The sequence below is a fragment of the Arachis stenosperma genome, chromosome 1 (genome assembly GCF_014773155.1).
Source record: "Arachis stenosperma cultivar V10309 chromosome 1, arast.V10309.gnm1.PFL2, whole genome shotgun sequence".
Classification (NCBI taxonomy): domain Eukaryota; kingdom Viridiplantae; phylum Streptophyta; class Magnoliopsida; order Fabales; family Fabaceae; genus Arachis; species Arachis stenosperma.
Window position 1 is genome coordinate 9,943,049 of NC_080377.1, and position 17,340 is coordinate 9,960,388.

At 33.7% G+C, this 17,340-nt stretch overlaps 3 protein-coding genes across 4 annotated transcripts; all 3 read left to right on the plus strand.

The window, feature by feature from the left end:
* Positions 1-1,845: 1,845 nt before the first annotated feature.
* LOC130960969 (uncharacterized) lies at positions 1,846-4,245 on the plus strand. Its single transcript, XM_057886547.1, has 3 exons — positions 1,846-2,002; positions 2,474-2,549; positions 3,498-4,245. The coding sequence occupies exons 2-3, from the start codon at positions 2,521-2,523 to the stop codon at positions 4,006-4,008; spliced, it is 540 nt and encodes a 179-aa protein (XP_057742530.1). The 5' UTR covers positions 1,846-2,002; positions 2,474-2,520; the 3' UTR covers positions 4,009-4,245.
* A 3,716-nt stretch (positions 4,246-7,961) lies between these two features.
* Positions 7,962-12,103, plus strand: LOC130936225 (probable receptor-like protein kinase At2g42960). 2 transcript variants are annotated; one of them, XR_009068081.1, is made up of 9 exons: positions 7,962-8,355; positions 8,777-9,506; positions 9,599-9,703; positions 9,813-9,935; positions 10,338-10,508; positions 10,579-10,708; positions 10,803-11,012; positions 11,520-11,717; positions 11,836-12,103. XR_009068081.1 is itself a non-coding variant. In XM_057866264.1 (8 exons), exons 2-8 carry the CDS (start codon positions 8,848-8,850, stop codon positions 11,646-11,648), a joined length of 1,527 nt encoding a protein of 508 aa, XP_057722247.1. In that variant the 5' UTR covers positions 7,962-8,355; positions 8,777-8,847; the 3' UTR covers positions 11,649-12,103. The 2 variants fall into 2 exon arrangements, 1 of the variants encoding a protein (XP_057722247.1); XM_057866264.1 differs by having other exon boundaries at positions 11,520-12,103.
* A 2,755-nt stretch (positions 12,104-14,858) lies between these two features.
* LOC130974959 (uncharacterized) lies at positions 14,859-16,624 on the plus strand. Its single transcript, XM_057899796.1, has 2 exons — positions 14,859-15,453; positions 15,573-16,624. Exons 1-2 carry the CDS (start codon positions 14,859-14,861, stop codon positions 16,622-16,624), a joined length of 1,647 nt encoding a protein of 548 aa, XP_057755779.1.
* Positions 16,625-17,340: the final 716 nt, after the last annotated feature.

Consider the following 17,340-nt stretch of genomic DNA (forward strand, 5'->3'; position numbering starts at 1 on the left):
TTAAAATACTTGAAATTTTTCACATATTTTTTTCTTTAGATATTAAAATTCTTTAATCAATGTAGATTTTAACATGAAATTAAAAAACAAGTAGAACAAAAAATTAAAGTTGTTTTATTTTTTAGATTGGCAATTTTTTGTAATATTATTTGTTTTATTTTATTGTATATCATATATCAATGAAGTATAACAAATAATATTACAAGAAATTGTAAACCTATAAAATGTATATATTATAATTTGTTATTTTATTTAATAATAGAAAAATTGTTGAAAATTTAAAGATACTTGTTGATGAAAGACAAACAACAAATAAAATTATAATATTTGTGATTTTGTTTTTGACTTTGAGGTATTTGAAATTTTTCACATATTTTTTTCTTTAAATATTAAAATATTATAAAGATTAAAATTCTTAATCAATGTAGATTTTAATATGAAATTAAAAAATAAGTAGAACAAAAAATTAAAGTTGTTTCGGTTTATAGATATGTAATTTTCTTGTAATATTATTTGTTTTATTTCATTATATATTATATGTCAATAAAATATAACAAATAATATTACAAGAAATTGCAAACCTAGAAAATGTATTATAACTTTAATTTGTAATTCTCTTTAATAATAGAAAAAATGTTAAAAAATTGAAAATACTTCTAAATGAGAGGTAAATAATAAATACAGTTATAATATTTGTAATTTTGCTTTTGACTTTGGTGTACTTAAAATTTCTCACATATTTTTTTTGGATATTAAAATTCTTTAATCAATATAGATTTTAACATAAAATTAAAAAATAAGTAGAACAAAAAATTAAAGTAGTTTCATTTTTTAGATTTATAATTTTCTTATAATATTAATTGTTATATTTTATTATATGTTTATATATCAATGAAGTGTAATAAATAAACAAGAAATTACAAATCTAAAAAATGTATTATAATTTAATTTATGATTTTTTTAATAATAGAAAAAGTGTTAAAAATTTGAAAATACTTTTAGATAAAAAATAAATAACAAATAAATAAAGTTATAATATTTATTATTTTACTTTTGACCTTGAAGTACTTTAAAATTTTCACATATTTTTTCTTTAGATATTGAAATGTTATAAATATTAAAATTCTTTAATCAATGTAAATTTTAACATAAAATTAAAAAAATAAGTAGAACAAAAAATTAGAGTTGTTTTTTATTTAAATTTGTTTTTTTTGTAATATTATTTGTTTTGTTCTATTATATATTATATATCAATGAAGTATAATAAATAATATTACAAAAAATAATAAATCTAAAAAATATATTATAATTTTAATTTACAATATTCTTCAATAACAAGTTACTTCATTTTCTTGTAATATTATTTCACAAAGACTACTAAAAGATATAATAATGGGCCATTAAAAACTTCTAGTCAATTTTTAATGTATTAAAAACTATCAAAACAAATAGTACACGGTGATTATATATATTATATAGTGTGAATTGGTTAGAAGTTTTCAAATGAGTTATCATTATGTTTCTGTTAGTAATTTTTATGACTTTGTTATTATCTTATCGGCTCCTCTTATTTTTTTTTTCAACTTTTCCATAGTTAAAAAATAATTTTAAAAATTAAAGATATTTTTAGATAAAAGACAAATAATAAATAAAATTTTTAGTATTAAATTATTATTTTTAATTATTTTCCCTATAATTCATTAATTCTTTAATATGCCTCTTTCGATTTTTAAAAATTTAACCTAAAACAAACTAATAAGTCAAATAATAAATAGCAATTTACAAACAATTCCTAAAGATAAAGGGTAATATCGTACTTTCATATAGGTAATATCCACATGACGATGTCACACTCAGTACTCTCTTCGAAGTTCGAACACAAAACTTGAAGCTTGAAACTGAAAGTGATCTGATTCCCAAAACAAAAAACAAAATCCTAACAAAACCACAGTATTCTGGAAACAAAGTTTTTGACTTCCGATTCAACCACTCTCACTCTCAGGTAATTTCTTTTTTTCCCACTATTTGGTTAAAAAAAGTGTCCTTTTTCCTTTTTTATTATTATTTTTCGGCGCATTCGTGATTGGGGATTAGGGATTGTGTGTATTCGATTTTAATCATGTTTTATTGTTTTGGGTCATTGAAAAGTTTTATTTTTTACCTTTTTTATTTTAATTACTTTTCTTCCCATTAATAAGAGTGTTTTTTTTTCTTCGCTCTTTTGTGTATTATTTTTCTCAGCATCAACAATCATCAAACTTGATAGGAAGAACAACCCAGAATAGTTTACCTCATTGAAGCATGTTCTTTCTTGAAATAACATAAAAAAGGAGAGTTTTTTTTTAATCTTTGTCTTCAAGAATTTAGCTAGATTATTTGCTCCTAAGAGGGAAGAAAGCAAGTTTGGATTTGTAGCAGAATTGTGATAAGCATTAGCAACATATAATGCTGTAAGAGTGTTTTTATTTCGCAGGTTTGAATCTTTAAGGTGTTGTATTTAATAATTTGGAGTCGCTGAAAATGGTCTTGCTAAGTGGCAATAACAAAAGGTAATCTTTAAAATCACCTAGAGTTTATCTGATTTTAGGTTTTCTAATGTTTAGTTGAAGCCATGATTGTTCTTATTTGTAGAAGTCCTATTGCTTTAGTTGACTATATTAAGTATTAATCTTATTCTTATCGTAGCCAATTAAGGTTTGTTGCTAACCAATGGATTCGAACTCTAACAATTGCTTAAGCAGATGAGTGACTTCACCACTCGACCAACCTAAGATGGATTTTCGTAGTTAGTTAGTTAGTTGGTGATTATTGTGAATAAAATAGGGTAAAGAAAAGGGGTCCCATCATTCGAGTAATTGTGAGTGTTAGGAGAGTCTAAGTGGGATGTCAAATACCCTATCTATCTTGTAAGTTGTAATTCGTCAACAAACACTAATAATCTGTTGCAGTTCTAACATTAGCATTTTCCGTTTATCTTCTGGTGTGATTGAAATGTAAAATGTTTAAAATATGAGATGTCTTTATCTGCTCGGCTTTCATTCATAATCTCGGGATATGGAGAGGTTGCCTTGACATTAGTCCCTTAGAAGTATGCTTAATCTTTGATATTTGATATCAAAATAGTTTTTGGGATTTCTATTCTTTTGTTTCTTCAAAGTATTGCGAATATGGTGAAAGAAAGAAATGAGACGATGGCGACAATAACATGTTTGGAAATAGAGATAGAGGCGCATACTTGTCCAGTTGTCCTGCCTCGGGACAAATTTTTAAGATGACTTGTGCAATTTCAAAATATAGGGACGTAAGAAACGTGTCATGGGGATGGGACGTGTTTCTACTATCGCATTGTCTCCGTCGTTTCCTACCTAGCGACAAGATCCAAATGCTATCTAAGAACTTAGCAGTGTGTGTATTCGGTGAAAACGTCATTGCCGTATTTGTAACCTGCATTATTTGTCTTCATAACCGGTTTATGTTTACCTGATGTTTAAGTGCAGTGTTTCGCAACAAACCAATGATGAGAGATCCAAAGCACAAGGCGTTACAGCAATTCACAATTCGCAAGGAAACAAGAGCACTGATGGTGGCCGAATCCAGAGTTCGTTCGACACAAGCATGAATAAAGGAATGACAATAATGGATGAATTCAAATATGGGTTTCCATCACAAGGCTTGTCAACTACTTCAAATAAATGGTGGGGAAGTAGTGATCATGATGACAGTGCAGGCACCAACGGAAGCCGAGCCGAGTGTAAACTTGAAGAAAGTGTCACCGGGGAAGCAGAAAAGGTGGCATCTGAAACTGGAAATGCTGGAAGCAGTGAAATTCCTCAAGGAGCGGCTTTGCTGATGACCGTGCGCAAAAGAGCTGCAGAAGAAGGAAGAGAAGCGCTCAAGTTAGGCGTTTTCCAACGCAATGGTGTAAACAAGCTAGGAAAAAGGGAGAAAATGCTGCTTCGCCGAATATTCAGATCTTCATTGCCAAGTTCTTGGATACCTGATTTGTAATTTGGTGTGCCGGAATTTGAATTCTGGTGTTTGGAGCTAATGACATGATATGTGTAATACTCTTGTGCTGAGGTTGCTGAGACTGTAGTGACTAATGAGAGAATATGAGGACCACTTAGATAAGATTTGATCAAAATTAGTTACAGATTTGAGTTATTAACTATGGACACAGATTTTTTTCCATTTCTTAATGGAAATTAAAATGTTTAATAGTAAGGGGGAAATTTAAACAATATTGTGTTAGTGAATTTTTTTTTTCTAAGTTCATTTACAATTTCCCTTCTCATCTCTTTCTTTTTTTATAAGTTCGTCCTAACATCATTTGATGCTGTCGAATATCTTAAATCCTAAGTTCTAAATTCTACATGCAAAATCTTCAAAGAGTAAGGGTAAAAATATAATTTTAATATAAAAATTAGTTCAATAGACATTTTTCAAGATGTATTCTAAAGTGAATCATATTTGTGGAAAGAAGATTTTAGAGAGCACCAAAATGGGGTTCTAAGCTTAGGCTAACCAAAAAAGAAAGTTGGGTTTGGGTTTAAAGAAATTTGTAGATATGTATTCTACTGGAAATGTATGGGAGACACCTAAACTCATGGTTTCCATGTGCTTAGTTTATTGAAGAGAAAAAATCCTAAACGATCTTGACAATTAGAATAAAAAAATATTATTTTTGACTTTTAATTTTTATTTTTTTGAGATTAATTAGTTTCTTTGTCAATATTTTCTATCTATATTAACGAATAAACCTACATAATATGTTAAACGGTTGATTTATCTATTAAGAACGAACTAGGATTAACAATTTTTTTTTTGTTGGAAGTCTTGTTATTTTTTGAGGATAATTATCAAAGTCGTTTAGTTTTTATTTTTATTTTTTATTACTTTTTTTAAATATATTAACTAAATTTATTGTGTAAAATTAAGAAATATTAGTGATTTTTAAATTATTTTTACTTATAAAAATTAAATGAAAAATATATTAATAATTAACGTGTCACATAAGTATATTTTAAAGAGAGATCATTGACAAAAAACTAACCAGTCTCACAGAGTTAAATATCAGGTATTTTTTTTGTTTAAAAACCTCGTAATCTTTCAAAAAAAATTATCAACATCGGGTTGGATATTTCTCTTTATTGAATATTAGTGAGAAGAGTATTATTTAATAGATATAGTATATCATCTTTTTTATTTATTTACTTTTTTCATTCTGCAATCTTACATCAGCACGTTTGTGCTATGATTCTTTCCTTCTTTTTTGGTCTGTGTAAATGAGATGAGGTCTATTAGTATCTAAAATAAATAAATATTTTTATTCTGTAAAAATAAAAATCTAGATAATAATAAGCAAATCCACACCTAATGAATTATATTGATCTTAAAAGAAAAATCTAATGTTAAAAAAAAAAAAAGAAAAATCTAATGTTATATTTCATAAAATGGTAAAGGCATGTTCATGTGCTTATAATAATTAACATGTTATCTGTTTTAGAGATAAATTAAAAGAAAACGAAGATGTTGATGTATAGCCATTAGCCAAACATTTTAATTGTAATTTACGGTGGCACCATGTGATATTTTTTTTTTAGAGAAACAAAAGAAAAAAGAAATATGAAATTTATACCAAGTTTTTTAATACTCTCACATTCTTTTTTTCTGACTGTGGGAAGGGAGGGGACATTCATACACTAATATAATGTGTAATACAGTTAATCAATTATTTTATAGTCAATAATTACATTTAATTTTGTTAGCATAAACCTTGGTATTATTAATGTTAGGAAATAGACCCAAATAACTAGCCTTAGGAGAAAAAGTTGGTCAACCACGTGAGGTGCACATGATGCATGTGAAGAGTTGTAAACTTATAAAATGCACATCTCAATTCTCATTAGAGAATTAAAGAATATAATATATAAAATATTAAAGAATTAAATAATCAATTAACAAAGCAATAGTAGAATTAATGTAGTCATAAATAAAGCTTTTATCAATGAATTCTATAATTTAATAGTACCACTAATAAGTTGCAATGAAATAAAATACTCCTATATAGAATACAGCATCTCTTAACATTAGTACTCTGTGACAATGAGAATAATTGTTCTTATGTCATTATTTGTTTCATGGTTTTTGGATCTCATTACTAATTTTATTTGAAATTATTTTTCAGAGCTTTTGAGTGGTCACATTACTCATTTGACACTAAAAAAAAATACCAAACAATCAATGGATTAATGAAGCAACTTCAAATGAATCAAGATTTTTAAATATGAAGTCAAAATAATAACCTAAATTAGATTACTGAAAATCTCTTGATGATTAAAAGAAATGTTTTTTTTGTTACTTTATCTTATTTTTTTATAACTTTTTATTTTTAATATTAGAGTGGTAGTGATGTTTTTTTAAAATGTGGATTGTTGGAGTGTTATACTCAAATGTGGAATTGTTTAACTAGAGAAGTAGAAATCGGACCGTCCGATTTATTAGAGGTATAGAAATCGGACCGTCCGATTTGTGAGTTCGATTTGTGTTAAAAAAATTAAAAAATTTAAAGTACATAAATCGGACCCTCTTATTTGTGTACTTTCCACAATTTTGAAAAACACAAAAAATTACAATGTTAAAGTATATCACCACTTCTACTTTCATAACAACAAAAAATTAGCCTTTTTTATATGATCCTTTTTATAAAATTTTATAAATAAAAGTACTCTTTTCCCTATAAAATAGAAGGGAAAATATGCAAATCCCTAAAGTTAAGAACTAATCACTTGATTAAAAGTTTTTTTTTTCAGGTCCTACTTAATTAAAAGGTTGAGTTACATATTATATTTAAGAAAAATGTGGGCTATGACAAATTTTTGTGTACATAGACTTTGCTTTATCCCTCTAATTACAAAGTTAATCAAGAAGATAAAGTCCACAATTTATGATCATTATCAAGAAAGAGAAAAAAGTTGCAAGCTTGTTGTCTGGGTCATACTTTAATAAAAAGTTATGCTTCAAATCAAAGCTTTTGTTTATGTAGTTCTTCCTCCAGTTTGATTTGGTAATGTTGTATAGCTATGTTAAAAATTAATTAGATGTCAATATATAATAGATGAGGATTAATTAAACATAAACTTATGTAGCTATAACTATTTCATTTAATATCATATTCTTGTGAAACACTTAATATAATCTCATATTATAGAAAAGTTAAGACTCAAGAACCCTATCACTATGAGCTTCTTTTTTTAAAACATAAAATAATGTTTGATAACTAATTAAATATGAGAGATCATTATGAATATATACACTTTTAATCTAAGATTCATAATTTAAATTTACACTAATAAACAATAAGAAATCTTGGATTCAAGTTTCAAAAATAAGAAAAATTTAAGGCTGATTTTTTTTGTGTGGAAAAAATTTTGGTGTTATTTTGGGAAATGGAATTATTTGGTATAACTACAGATGGATGGATCTTGTAGAAGATAAGTCAACACGTGGCGTGTTGTAACACGTGGGACATGTTGAATGATTTTTACAATACTGTAATACACTTCAAATATCAATATTCAACCAAAATATTATCTCTCTTTTTATATTAAAAATAATTTCTGAAAATTTAAAGTATTTTTTATAGATTATAATTTTTTATGCAATAAGATTTATTATTTATTTATTTATTTTCCTTATTTCACACAAATAGGACAATTTTGGTTTGGTAAGCATACCTTAGAACAATCCTAGATTTGGCTTCAGCAATCAGCAGTTTCTCTCTGTTCCATTGAGGTTGACCCTTCTCTCTCTTAAAACCACTTAGCTTCTTTTTCTCTCTCTTCCAAACTCCACTTTTCTTTTTTCACTTTTTGTTTAGCTTATTCAACACACTCTTTGAAAGCTAATAGCTATAAATGCTTATAACACTGTTCATCTCATTCTTGTTGCTTTCACTTTACTCTTTCTCTTTCAAGCTTCCTTTCCAGCTTGTTTTGGTCCTGCCCTCAAATCCTTCAACTTTCAGTACCCCACCAACCATTTTCCTCACCTTTGCATTTTCTCTTCTCCAAAACCCATTTTTTGGCATTAAAAATTAAATTTTTATTTTTGGGGTGTTAGCATTGATTCCCTGCCATTGTTGTTAACACCTTTTTCATTGTTCTGAGTTTCTTTCTATTTCTTTTTTCTCCCCATTTGAGTTCACAACACTCACTAGTAGGTAACTATTTGTGTAGCTGCAACTCTTTGTAGAATCTGGGTTTTGTAGGCTTTGTGTTTGTTTATATGCCTCATTGTGTTTCTTTGGGAGGTAGAAGAAGATCAAGGAAGAGGTGATATTTGATCAACACAAAGGTAAAGAGAAAATGCTTTTTTTGACAGTTTGCTTTTCTATATTTTGTTTGCTTGGATTATAAGTGATGCTTTACATCACATGTTAATTTCTTTTCTTTTCTTTTCTTTCCTTTTTTGTTGTTAGATTTTTATGTGTGTGATTAGAATTATTCCATTAAGTTTTTTAAGTGTGACTTTTCTCTGATTGGTGTGACATAAAATGAAAATGGGTTGTTGATTTTCTGAATGTTTGAAGTTGAAGCATATGCAATTGTATTTTTTTTGCTTTGGGGATGCCTGAATCCTACAATTTCAGTTCATGTTACTGGTAAATTATCTTGAATTTTGATGAAAATGTGTGATTGCTGATTCTAGAGTTGCTGAATATTTGGAATTTGGAATTAATTGTTAAGGGTGTGCATAATTGGATTCTTGCATGCAGGTAGGAATGCCTTGATTTTATTGGCTGAAGAATTTGGAGGGCAAGAATTGATTGACTTGTTGCCTCCAATTATGTCTGGCAACCATTCTTTAAAGGTTGAATTGTCGAAGACGACGGCATTATTGGGTTTGAGGCTGTGGGTTTTGATTGGGATAGGTGTTGGTGCGTTCATAGTTCTAATTCTTTGTGTATTACCTGTATGGGTGACATTTCGGAGAAAGTCGAGGAGATCTATGGACAAGATCCCCATGTCTCAAATTCCAAATGTCTCGAAAGATATCAAGGTTGACAAGGTTGGGGTGCTGAATTGTCATGATCAAGCTGAGAGTGTATATATTCCTGTTCATGACAAGGCAAGTGATAATAATAATTCAGAAAAGTTGTTAGTTCATTTGGGAATGAGCAAATCCAGTGATGCAGATAATATCAGCCAATGCAGCTCGATTTTTCATCACGAGAGAGGGTTTAGTTCGATGTCCGGTGAAGAAGGAAGCTCCAGCACATTTAAGAAGCAGTCTGCATTGGGGATGGTAACTGCATCACCTCTAATTGGTTTGCCCGAGGTTTCTCATCTTGGATGGGGCCACTGGTTCACCCTTAGAGATCTTGAACTTGCAACCAATCGTTTCTCGGCTGAGAATGTGATTGGTGAGGGTGGATATGGAGTTGTTTACAGGGGAAGGCTAATCAATGGGTCTGAGGTGGCAGTGAAGAGACTTCTTAACAACTTGTAAGCATACTTTATGACATTTTTGGTACTTCCCTCCTTAATTTTCACATATAGCTTTCGATCCGTAATTGAATTGGTTGTTGAGTTCACAGGGGACAAGCAGAGAAAGAATTCAGGGTTGAAGTGGAAGCTATAGGCCATGTTAGACATAAAAATCTTGTGCGGTTGCTTGGATATTGCATAGAAGGAGTACACAGGTAAAACTTTTTCTGAACAAGTTGCATTCATTTTGTTAAAAAATCTGTTTTTTTTTTTTTGTATGTTTCTTCTTATCAATAATGGTGTATCTTTACACTCCATTTATAGGTTGCTAGTGTATGAATATGTGAACAATGGTAATTTAGAACAATGGTTACATGGAGCTATGAGTCAACATGGAATACTTACCTGGGATGCTCGTATGAAGATTATACTCGGCACAGCCAAAGCGTAAGTTAAACTTCACATTCATCATTGTTTTTCTCAAGTTAAATCAATTGGCATGAATCTTGGATTTGTACCTATCTAAAATTCCTCATCTTGTGGCCATGGTTGTGAATAATTCATTTTATCCCTTGTTTTGTTACCATATAAATTAATATATCATCAAAATGCTTGGTATTGAGAGTTTATTCATGTAATCATGTTGATATTGTTAAATATAACATTTACATGTTCACATATTTTGAGATTTATTTGAGTCCATTAGAATTGTGGATAACATGATATTGTAAGCTTAGCAAGCATTGGAACTAATCTAGACTCGAGGTTTTCTATATTTTTCGGTTTTAAGCTTTCAATTGTGTCATTGGTTTTCAAATTTGTTGTTATTGGACTTATGATTGTTTGCAGGCTTGCTTATTTACACGAAGCAATCGAACCAAAAGTTGTTCACCGGGATATAAAGTCTAGCAACATACTGATTGATAGTGAGTTCAATGCGAAGGTTTCTGATTTTGGTTTGGCCAAACTTTTGGACTCAGGGGAAAGTCACATAACTACTAGAGTAATGGGAACATTTGGGTATGTTGAATTTTTTGTTGTCTTAAATTTTATTTCATACGTAGAAACTAAGTCCTCTTCACAATTTCAGTTATGTGGCACCAGAATATGCTAATACCGGCATGTTAAATGAAAGAAGCGACATTTACAGCTTCGGTGTTGTCTTGCTAGAAGTGGTTACCGGAAGGGACCCAGTTGACTATTCCCGTTCCGCGAATGAGGTGTCTTAATCCTTACAAATGATAATTTGCCTTCCTTATTCGGTGTGTTTCGATACAATGCTGATAGATGTTATTATGGTTATCCTCATGACAGGTGAATCTTGTTGAGTGGCTCAAGATCATGGTGGGAACAAGGAGGGCCGAGGAAGTTGTGGACTCTAGCCTCGAAGTGAAACCATCGATGCGTGTCCTAAAGCGTGCCCTTCTGGTTGCGCTTAGGTGTGTCGATCCTGATGCCGACAAGAGACCCAAAATGAGTCAGGTTGTGAGGATGCTTGAAGCAGACGAGTATCCGTTCCGACAGGTTTCCTTCAATATGTCATCCTATCCTATGTTTATTAGTCCCTCCTTCTATCTATATATGTCAATTTTGACAGAACCATCCAATCACGTAATGCAACACCAGTAAAAATAATTACTTTTTACATTGACCATATGAATGCTCATTCAAAACAACGAATGTGATTGGACTGACTGTGTAAAATATTTTATACTGTCACTCTATTAAGAAATAACTAACTTAGAAAATTACTATTTGGACTAGTTTAACCCTTGACATTATTAAATCATTAGAGCATATGGCCAAATTCATGGGTTGCCTTGGCAATGAAGATAGGCCATAAAGGGAGCATCACATTTTTGCATCTTTTGCATTTTATGTGCATTTTTACTTTGGACAAATTTATGCTTAGTTTTCTTCTAACTTTGATCTTCTACAAGTTCTCTTCAGTCTTAGTTAGGCTGCCAACCTTTGATGCCTGTTGAAACAACGAAATTCGAGCTAACCGTATGTAATTGAAACTGTATTCAGGATCGAAGAACTAGAAAGAGCCGCACTGGCAGCATGGAAATCGAATCTGTGAAGGATAATTCCGGTCCATCGGATGCCGAAATGGTGAAGGGTCCTGAAAGCAATGTGCTTGAGACATCCCAACAATAGGATTTCAGTTACAACCATATGACATACATAACCTGCATGTACAATTAACTTTGTACTAATTATAGTAAGGTGAAAATTCAGGTGCAGTCAACTTCACGTGAAGTTGATAGCTGAAAGTCGTTAAATGATTTGAATGATTTGATTAAGTTTTTATCTAACGACTCTCAATTATCAACTTCACGTGAAGTTGACTGCACTGAGTTTCCACCTTAACAGTAACCAACCAAACAATATATATATATACACACATCCAAGTTTGTGTTAAGATTTTTTTTTTCTGCATCTGAGAAGAGAATCAGATGAAAGGTTAGCTTATCTAGATAATGAAGCATATTCTTATTCAATGTGAACAAACTCAAATGCAATTGCACAAAAATTTGAAAGGAATGTGGGTGAGTGAGTGAGTGAAATGCTAGTAATGCTGTGTATATGTCAAAGGTTGCGAGAATCGAACTAGTCAATGAACCGGTAAGGTGACTAATTTACTGGTTTAATAGTCTGACCGGAATTCAATTGGTTTAATTAATTATTAAATAAAACTATATATACAAGGAGCCTACCTTCTTATTACAAGATTGTTTTATTTTGAACCGCTTTATAATCCCTCTATGGTTATGGAGAGTGGAGATAGGGAAAATTCTTATATTTGGCTTCACTATCCTTCACACTTTTGATTTAAGATTAATTGTTATAAATTGTATATATGCTCCATAAGTTCTAGTGACTTATTGAATCTTCTTTTTAATTGCTTTTATGGGTTGTTTATCAAAAACCAAGAACTGGTTAATCAGTTAAAAAATCTTAACCAAATTTTAAATAATTTGTTTTTTTTTTTCAAATGGTTTATAAATTATAACCAGTTTAAAGAAATGGTTAACCAAATTGGTGAAAACTGATTTACAAACTGATTAACCAAATCAAAATCGATTAATGGTTTGAAAATTTAAAGTTAACTTTTCTAATATAAATATGCTATAAATTTAAATCGGTTTTATAATAAGCAAAAAAGAATACATTGGTTTTCTTTAAAGTGTCAAAAATCAGTTTATAAGTTAAAATATATTTTTGTAAAATTGGTTTTTAAATGGAGAAATCGGTGTTTGACTGAAAAAAATCGGTTTTTAGATGAAAAAAAAAAGTTATTTTTTAAAATAAAATTTTTAAAATCGATTTATAACCGGTTCTTTTGTTTAAAACTAGTTTAGTTTATTAACTTAAACAAAATTTTTAGTTAACTTTAACCATGTATACCCTTATTTGTAAGGATAACCCATCAGAAATACCTTATGAAAGATTTATATGCAAACAAAAATATCAATATCAAAATCAACAATAATACTCTTAAGATTTAAAAGCATGACAAATATAACTAAATATTACATACATATTAGGATTTTAGTGGTCGAATTTTAATGTAATTTTTTTTACAATAATTATGTTATGTGTTCATAAAAAATTAGCATCAAATTAGTCGCTCAAATAGAATATATATTGAAATACAAAATACATATTAAAAATAAGTTTAACAATACATGTATTTATACACAAATATTTAGTGATTGATTTTTTGTGTACATATAACATTTCAGTTTTTATAAACATGATTAGAAAAGGAGAGTCATTATTTTTAAAATTTTGTGGTTTTATATTAAGTGAATTTTTTTGCTTTTTATTTTTTTAATGATAAAAAAATTTAAAAAAATTAGAGATCAAATCTTTTACTAAATTTTGTTTGCTTTTCTAAATAATTATTCAAAATATTTCTACAAAAGTTCGAATCAAAATAACAAGTCATTTGTTAAGTGTAATAATTATTTGCCGTTTATAAAAAATGATATTTTTATTTATTTTTGTTACGTTTTTTATACTAATTTTTTAGGAATAATTCTATCAACATCAACTTCTTTTAAAAATATTTTAAGTAGTTTATCTTTTTTTCAGAATATGAAATTAATATTGCATAATTTATATAAGGGTAGTTTTGGCATTATAGTTTGTGATGAAAGAATAATTATTTCATCCACTACCATATGATGTAAATTGTAATTAAAGAGTAGTTTTTTTTACTAAAGATAGAAAGACTCGAATCTGCTATCTCTTAAGTGAGTATGAAAAGATTATACAATTTGAATTATAACTAATTGATTAATTAAAGAATAATTATTTATTCATTTTGATCCATAATAATTACTTAGTAGCAATAACATTTGGCTATTAGTATTTTATTATTTTATTTGCTGATAAGAAATTAAAAAATTTTAAATATATTTAAAATATTAATATTTTAATAATTTTAACTATTATTTTTAATTAATATATTATATATTCTTTTATAAATAACATCTGTTACGGCCTGGTCCAAACCACTCGCGGGTCGGCCCGACCCATTGAGAATCCGACCCGAACGGTCGGGCGCGTACGACCCACTCCGCGAACCGGACACGCGTCCTTGACAGCTCTCCACTGCAGCTGTGAGGAAGCTTCGAGGAAGGTGGGCCTGTCTTTGAAGGGCCCACCTCTGACACGGTATAAATGGGGAAGGACCTGCCCTTCCCCAAGGTACGTCACTTTTCCATCCACCACTTCCCCCGCCTGCACACTAGCTGACTAGAGCGTCAGAGTGTCTTTGCAGGTGGCACCCCCTTTTTTTTCCTTCACAACGGGAGCTCGGCTACGTGGCAAATCCGGGCCTAGCACAACCGCGATTGAGGCGTCCTCACCCCATCCCATAACCACCCGACCTGTCCGGCAACCGACCACCGAACATTGGCGCCGTCTGTGGGGACCGCCTTAATGGACGCTGTGCTGGGTCCCGGAGACCAAGGCCGAGGAGCTGGAGCAGAAGAGATGGCCTCTGTCGCCTCACTAAGAGGACGACGAAGGTCCCCCCAACAACATGCTGAACAACACACAAGGACGCGACCTTTCGGGGTCCAGAACCTGGAGCGGCAACTGGCCGACCAGGAGCGTGACGGACGAACTACCGATCCCAGCTACACCCCATCCTCCGAAAGCCAAGAAAGAAACTCCCACCGAAGCCGTCTGCGACGCGCCTCCGCATCCCGAACGGAAGCGGAGAGCACCCGGGAAGAATCCCCGATCCCGAGGAGACGGAATGACACGATCATCTACTCCCGAGGCAGGGAAACACGCCGCACAGCACGAGATCGCGAAGACGGGAGGTCCAACAGGACACGATAACCTGTGATAATGGGCACCACCCCATTCCACCGATCCATCCTCGAAGTCCGGTTGCCGAAGCACTTCGACAAACCAACGGACATGAGGTACAATGGAACTCAAGACCCTCTAGAACACCTCACGGCCTTTGAAGCGAGGATGAATCTAGAGGGGGTAGGGGACGAGGTGAGGTGCCGAACTTTCCCGGTAACCCTCGCGGGACCCGCGATCAGATGGTTTAACGGCCTCCCGCAAGGGTCCATCTACGAGTTTTTAGACATCAGTCGTGCATTCCTGGCCCAGTTTACAACACGAATAGCAAAGGCAAAGCACCCAATCAACCTTCTCGGGGTAACCCAGAGACAGGGAGAGCCGACCAGAAAATACCTAGATCGGTTCAACGACGAATGCTTGAAAATCGACGGCCTAACCGATTCGGTGGCCAGCCTTTGCCTGACGAACGGCCTCCTCAACGAGAACTTTCGAAAGCACCTTACCACGAAACCAGTTTGGACAATGCACGAGATCCAGACGATAGCCAAAGAGTATATAAACGAGGAGGAAGTCAGCCGAGTCGTGGCTGCCAACAAACGGCAATCCGGTTACAACCAACCTCGGCAACAAGGTAACGGAGAAAGACTGAAAGAACAAGCCAGGGAAGAGGCGCCAAGCAAGGCACCCAGGTCGTTCCCCCGAGTCGGGAAATTCACAACTACACCCCGCTGACTCTTCCCATCTTGGAAGTTTACCAGCAAATAGCCGAGAAAGGTATCCTGCCGAAGCCCCGACCACTCAAGGACTGTACGGGCGGAAATAAGAATTTCTACTGTGACTACCACAAAGGCTACGGTCACCAAACACAGGACTGCTTTGACCTGAAGGATGCACTAGAACAAGCGATAAGGGAAGGTAAGCTAGCGGCATTCTCCCATCTTATCAGGGAGCCGAGGAGGCGTCATCGCGACCAAGACGAAGAAGGCAAAACCCGTTCGACAAAACGGCGACAAGAGCCAGAAGACAGAGACCACGGCCTCACCGTGATAAACGTGGTGACGGCCAAAAACGCCGCGTCAAGGTCACGATCGGCGCACAAGAAAGATGCTAAGGTGTTGGCGGTCTCCTCCTCGTTGGTGCGAAACTCTAAGAAGCCCCCATCCATTTCTTTCGGCCCGGAAGACCAATGGTTCGACGACGCCCCGGAAAACCCTCCCATGGTCATCATGGCCAGAGTAGGAACCGGTCTCGTCAAACGCATCCTTGTCGACACAGGGGCTGATTCGAACATCATGTTCCGCAACGTATTTGACGCGCTGGGACTAAGGGACGCCGATCTAACGACTCACCAACACGGGGTCATCGGATTGGGCGACCACTTCATCAAACCTAATGGAGTAATATCTCTGCCAATTTCAGTGGGACAGACTCAAGGCCGAAGATCGGCGATGGCCGAGTTCGTGATCCTCCGAGATTCCACCGCCTATAATATCATCCTGGGAAGGAAGACGATCAACGATGTTGAAGCGATAATCAACACGAAGCTGCTAGTCATGAAGTTCGTTACCGATGACGGATCTATAGGGTCCATAAGGGGAGACCTCGAGACGGCAGTCGCTTGCGACAATGCCAGCCTCTCCCTAAGGAAGAAATCCAAAGAGGCGTCCGGCGTGTTCCTAGCTGACCTGGACGCCAGAGTAGACGACAAACCGAGACCGGAACCAGAAAGGAGACCTGGAAAAATTCATAATCGGCGACACGGAGAAAAAATTCACGTTCATCAACAAGAACCTCCCGCATGAGTTGAAGGAGCCCTTGGTCGAAATGATAAGGGCCAATAGGGATTTGTTCGCCTGGACACCAGCCGACATGCCGGGCATAGACCCAAAAATTATGTCACACCATCTGGCAGTCAAGCCGGAAGCACGCCCAGTAGCCCAACGGAGGAGAAAGATGTCAACGGAGAGGACGGAAGAAGTGGCCAGGCAGACGGCCAGCCTCCTAGAAGCAGGTTTCATACGAGAAGTAGACTACTCGACGTGGCTGTCGAACGTAGTTCTAGTAAAAAAGCACAACGACAAGTGGAGAATGTGCGTAGACTACTCTGACCTTAACAAAGCATGCCCTAAGGATTGTTTCCCCTCCCTAACATAGACGCACTCATCGATGCTGCGGCGGGCTACCGTTATTTAAGCTTCATGGACGTTTACTCCGGTTACAACCAGATACCGATGCACCGACCAGACGAAGACAAGACGGCGTTCATAACGCCGGGGGGAACCTTCTGCTATAAGGTGATGCCATTCGGCCTAAAAAATGCAGGGGCAACATACCAAAAGCTGATGAACAGGATATTCCATGACCTCATAGGTAAGACAGTGGAAGTCTATGTGGACGACATCCTCGCGAAAACAACGCGACCCGACGACCTCCTGAATGATCTAGCAAACGTATTCGCATCTCTCCGACAACACGACATGAGGCTGAACCCCCTCAAATGCGCCTTCGCCATGGAAGC

What these genes read in the sequence shown, in the direction of transcription:
- LOC130974959 (XM_057899796.1), top strand. Translation starts at nt 14,859, where the DNA reads ATGGGCACCACCCCATTCCACCGATCCATCCTCGAAGTCCGGTTGCCG. An exon ending in CAACCAACCTCGGCAACAAG is followed by an intron (nt 15,454 to 15,572) that starts GTAACGGAGAAA and finishes CCATCTTGGAAG; the next exon opens with TTTACCAGCAAATAGCCGAG.
- LOC130936225 (XM_057866264.1), top strand. Translation starts at nt 8,848, where the DNA reads ATGTCTGGCAACCATTCTTTAAAGGTTGAATTGTCGAAGACGACGGCA. An exon ending in AAGAGACTTCTTAACAACTT is followed by an intron (nt 9,507 to 9,598) that starts GTAAGCATACTT and finishes TTGAGTTCACAG; the next exon opens with GGGACAAGCAGAGAAAGAAT. An exon ending in ATACTCGGCACAGCCAAAGC is followed by an intron (nt 9,936 to 10,337) that starts GTAAGTTAAACT and finishes GATTGTTTGCAG; the next exon opens with GCTTGCTTATTTACACGAAG.
- LOC130960969 (XM_057886547.1), top strand. Translation starts at nt 2,521, where the DNA reads ATGGTCTTGCTAAGTGGCAATAACAAAAG. An exon ending in CTAAGTGGCAATAACAAAAG is followed by an intron (nt 2,550 to 3,497) that starts GTAATCTTTAAA and finishes GTTTAAGTGCAG; the next exon opens with TGTTTCGCAACAAACCAATG.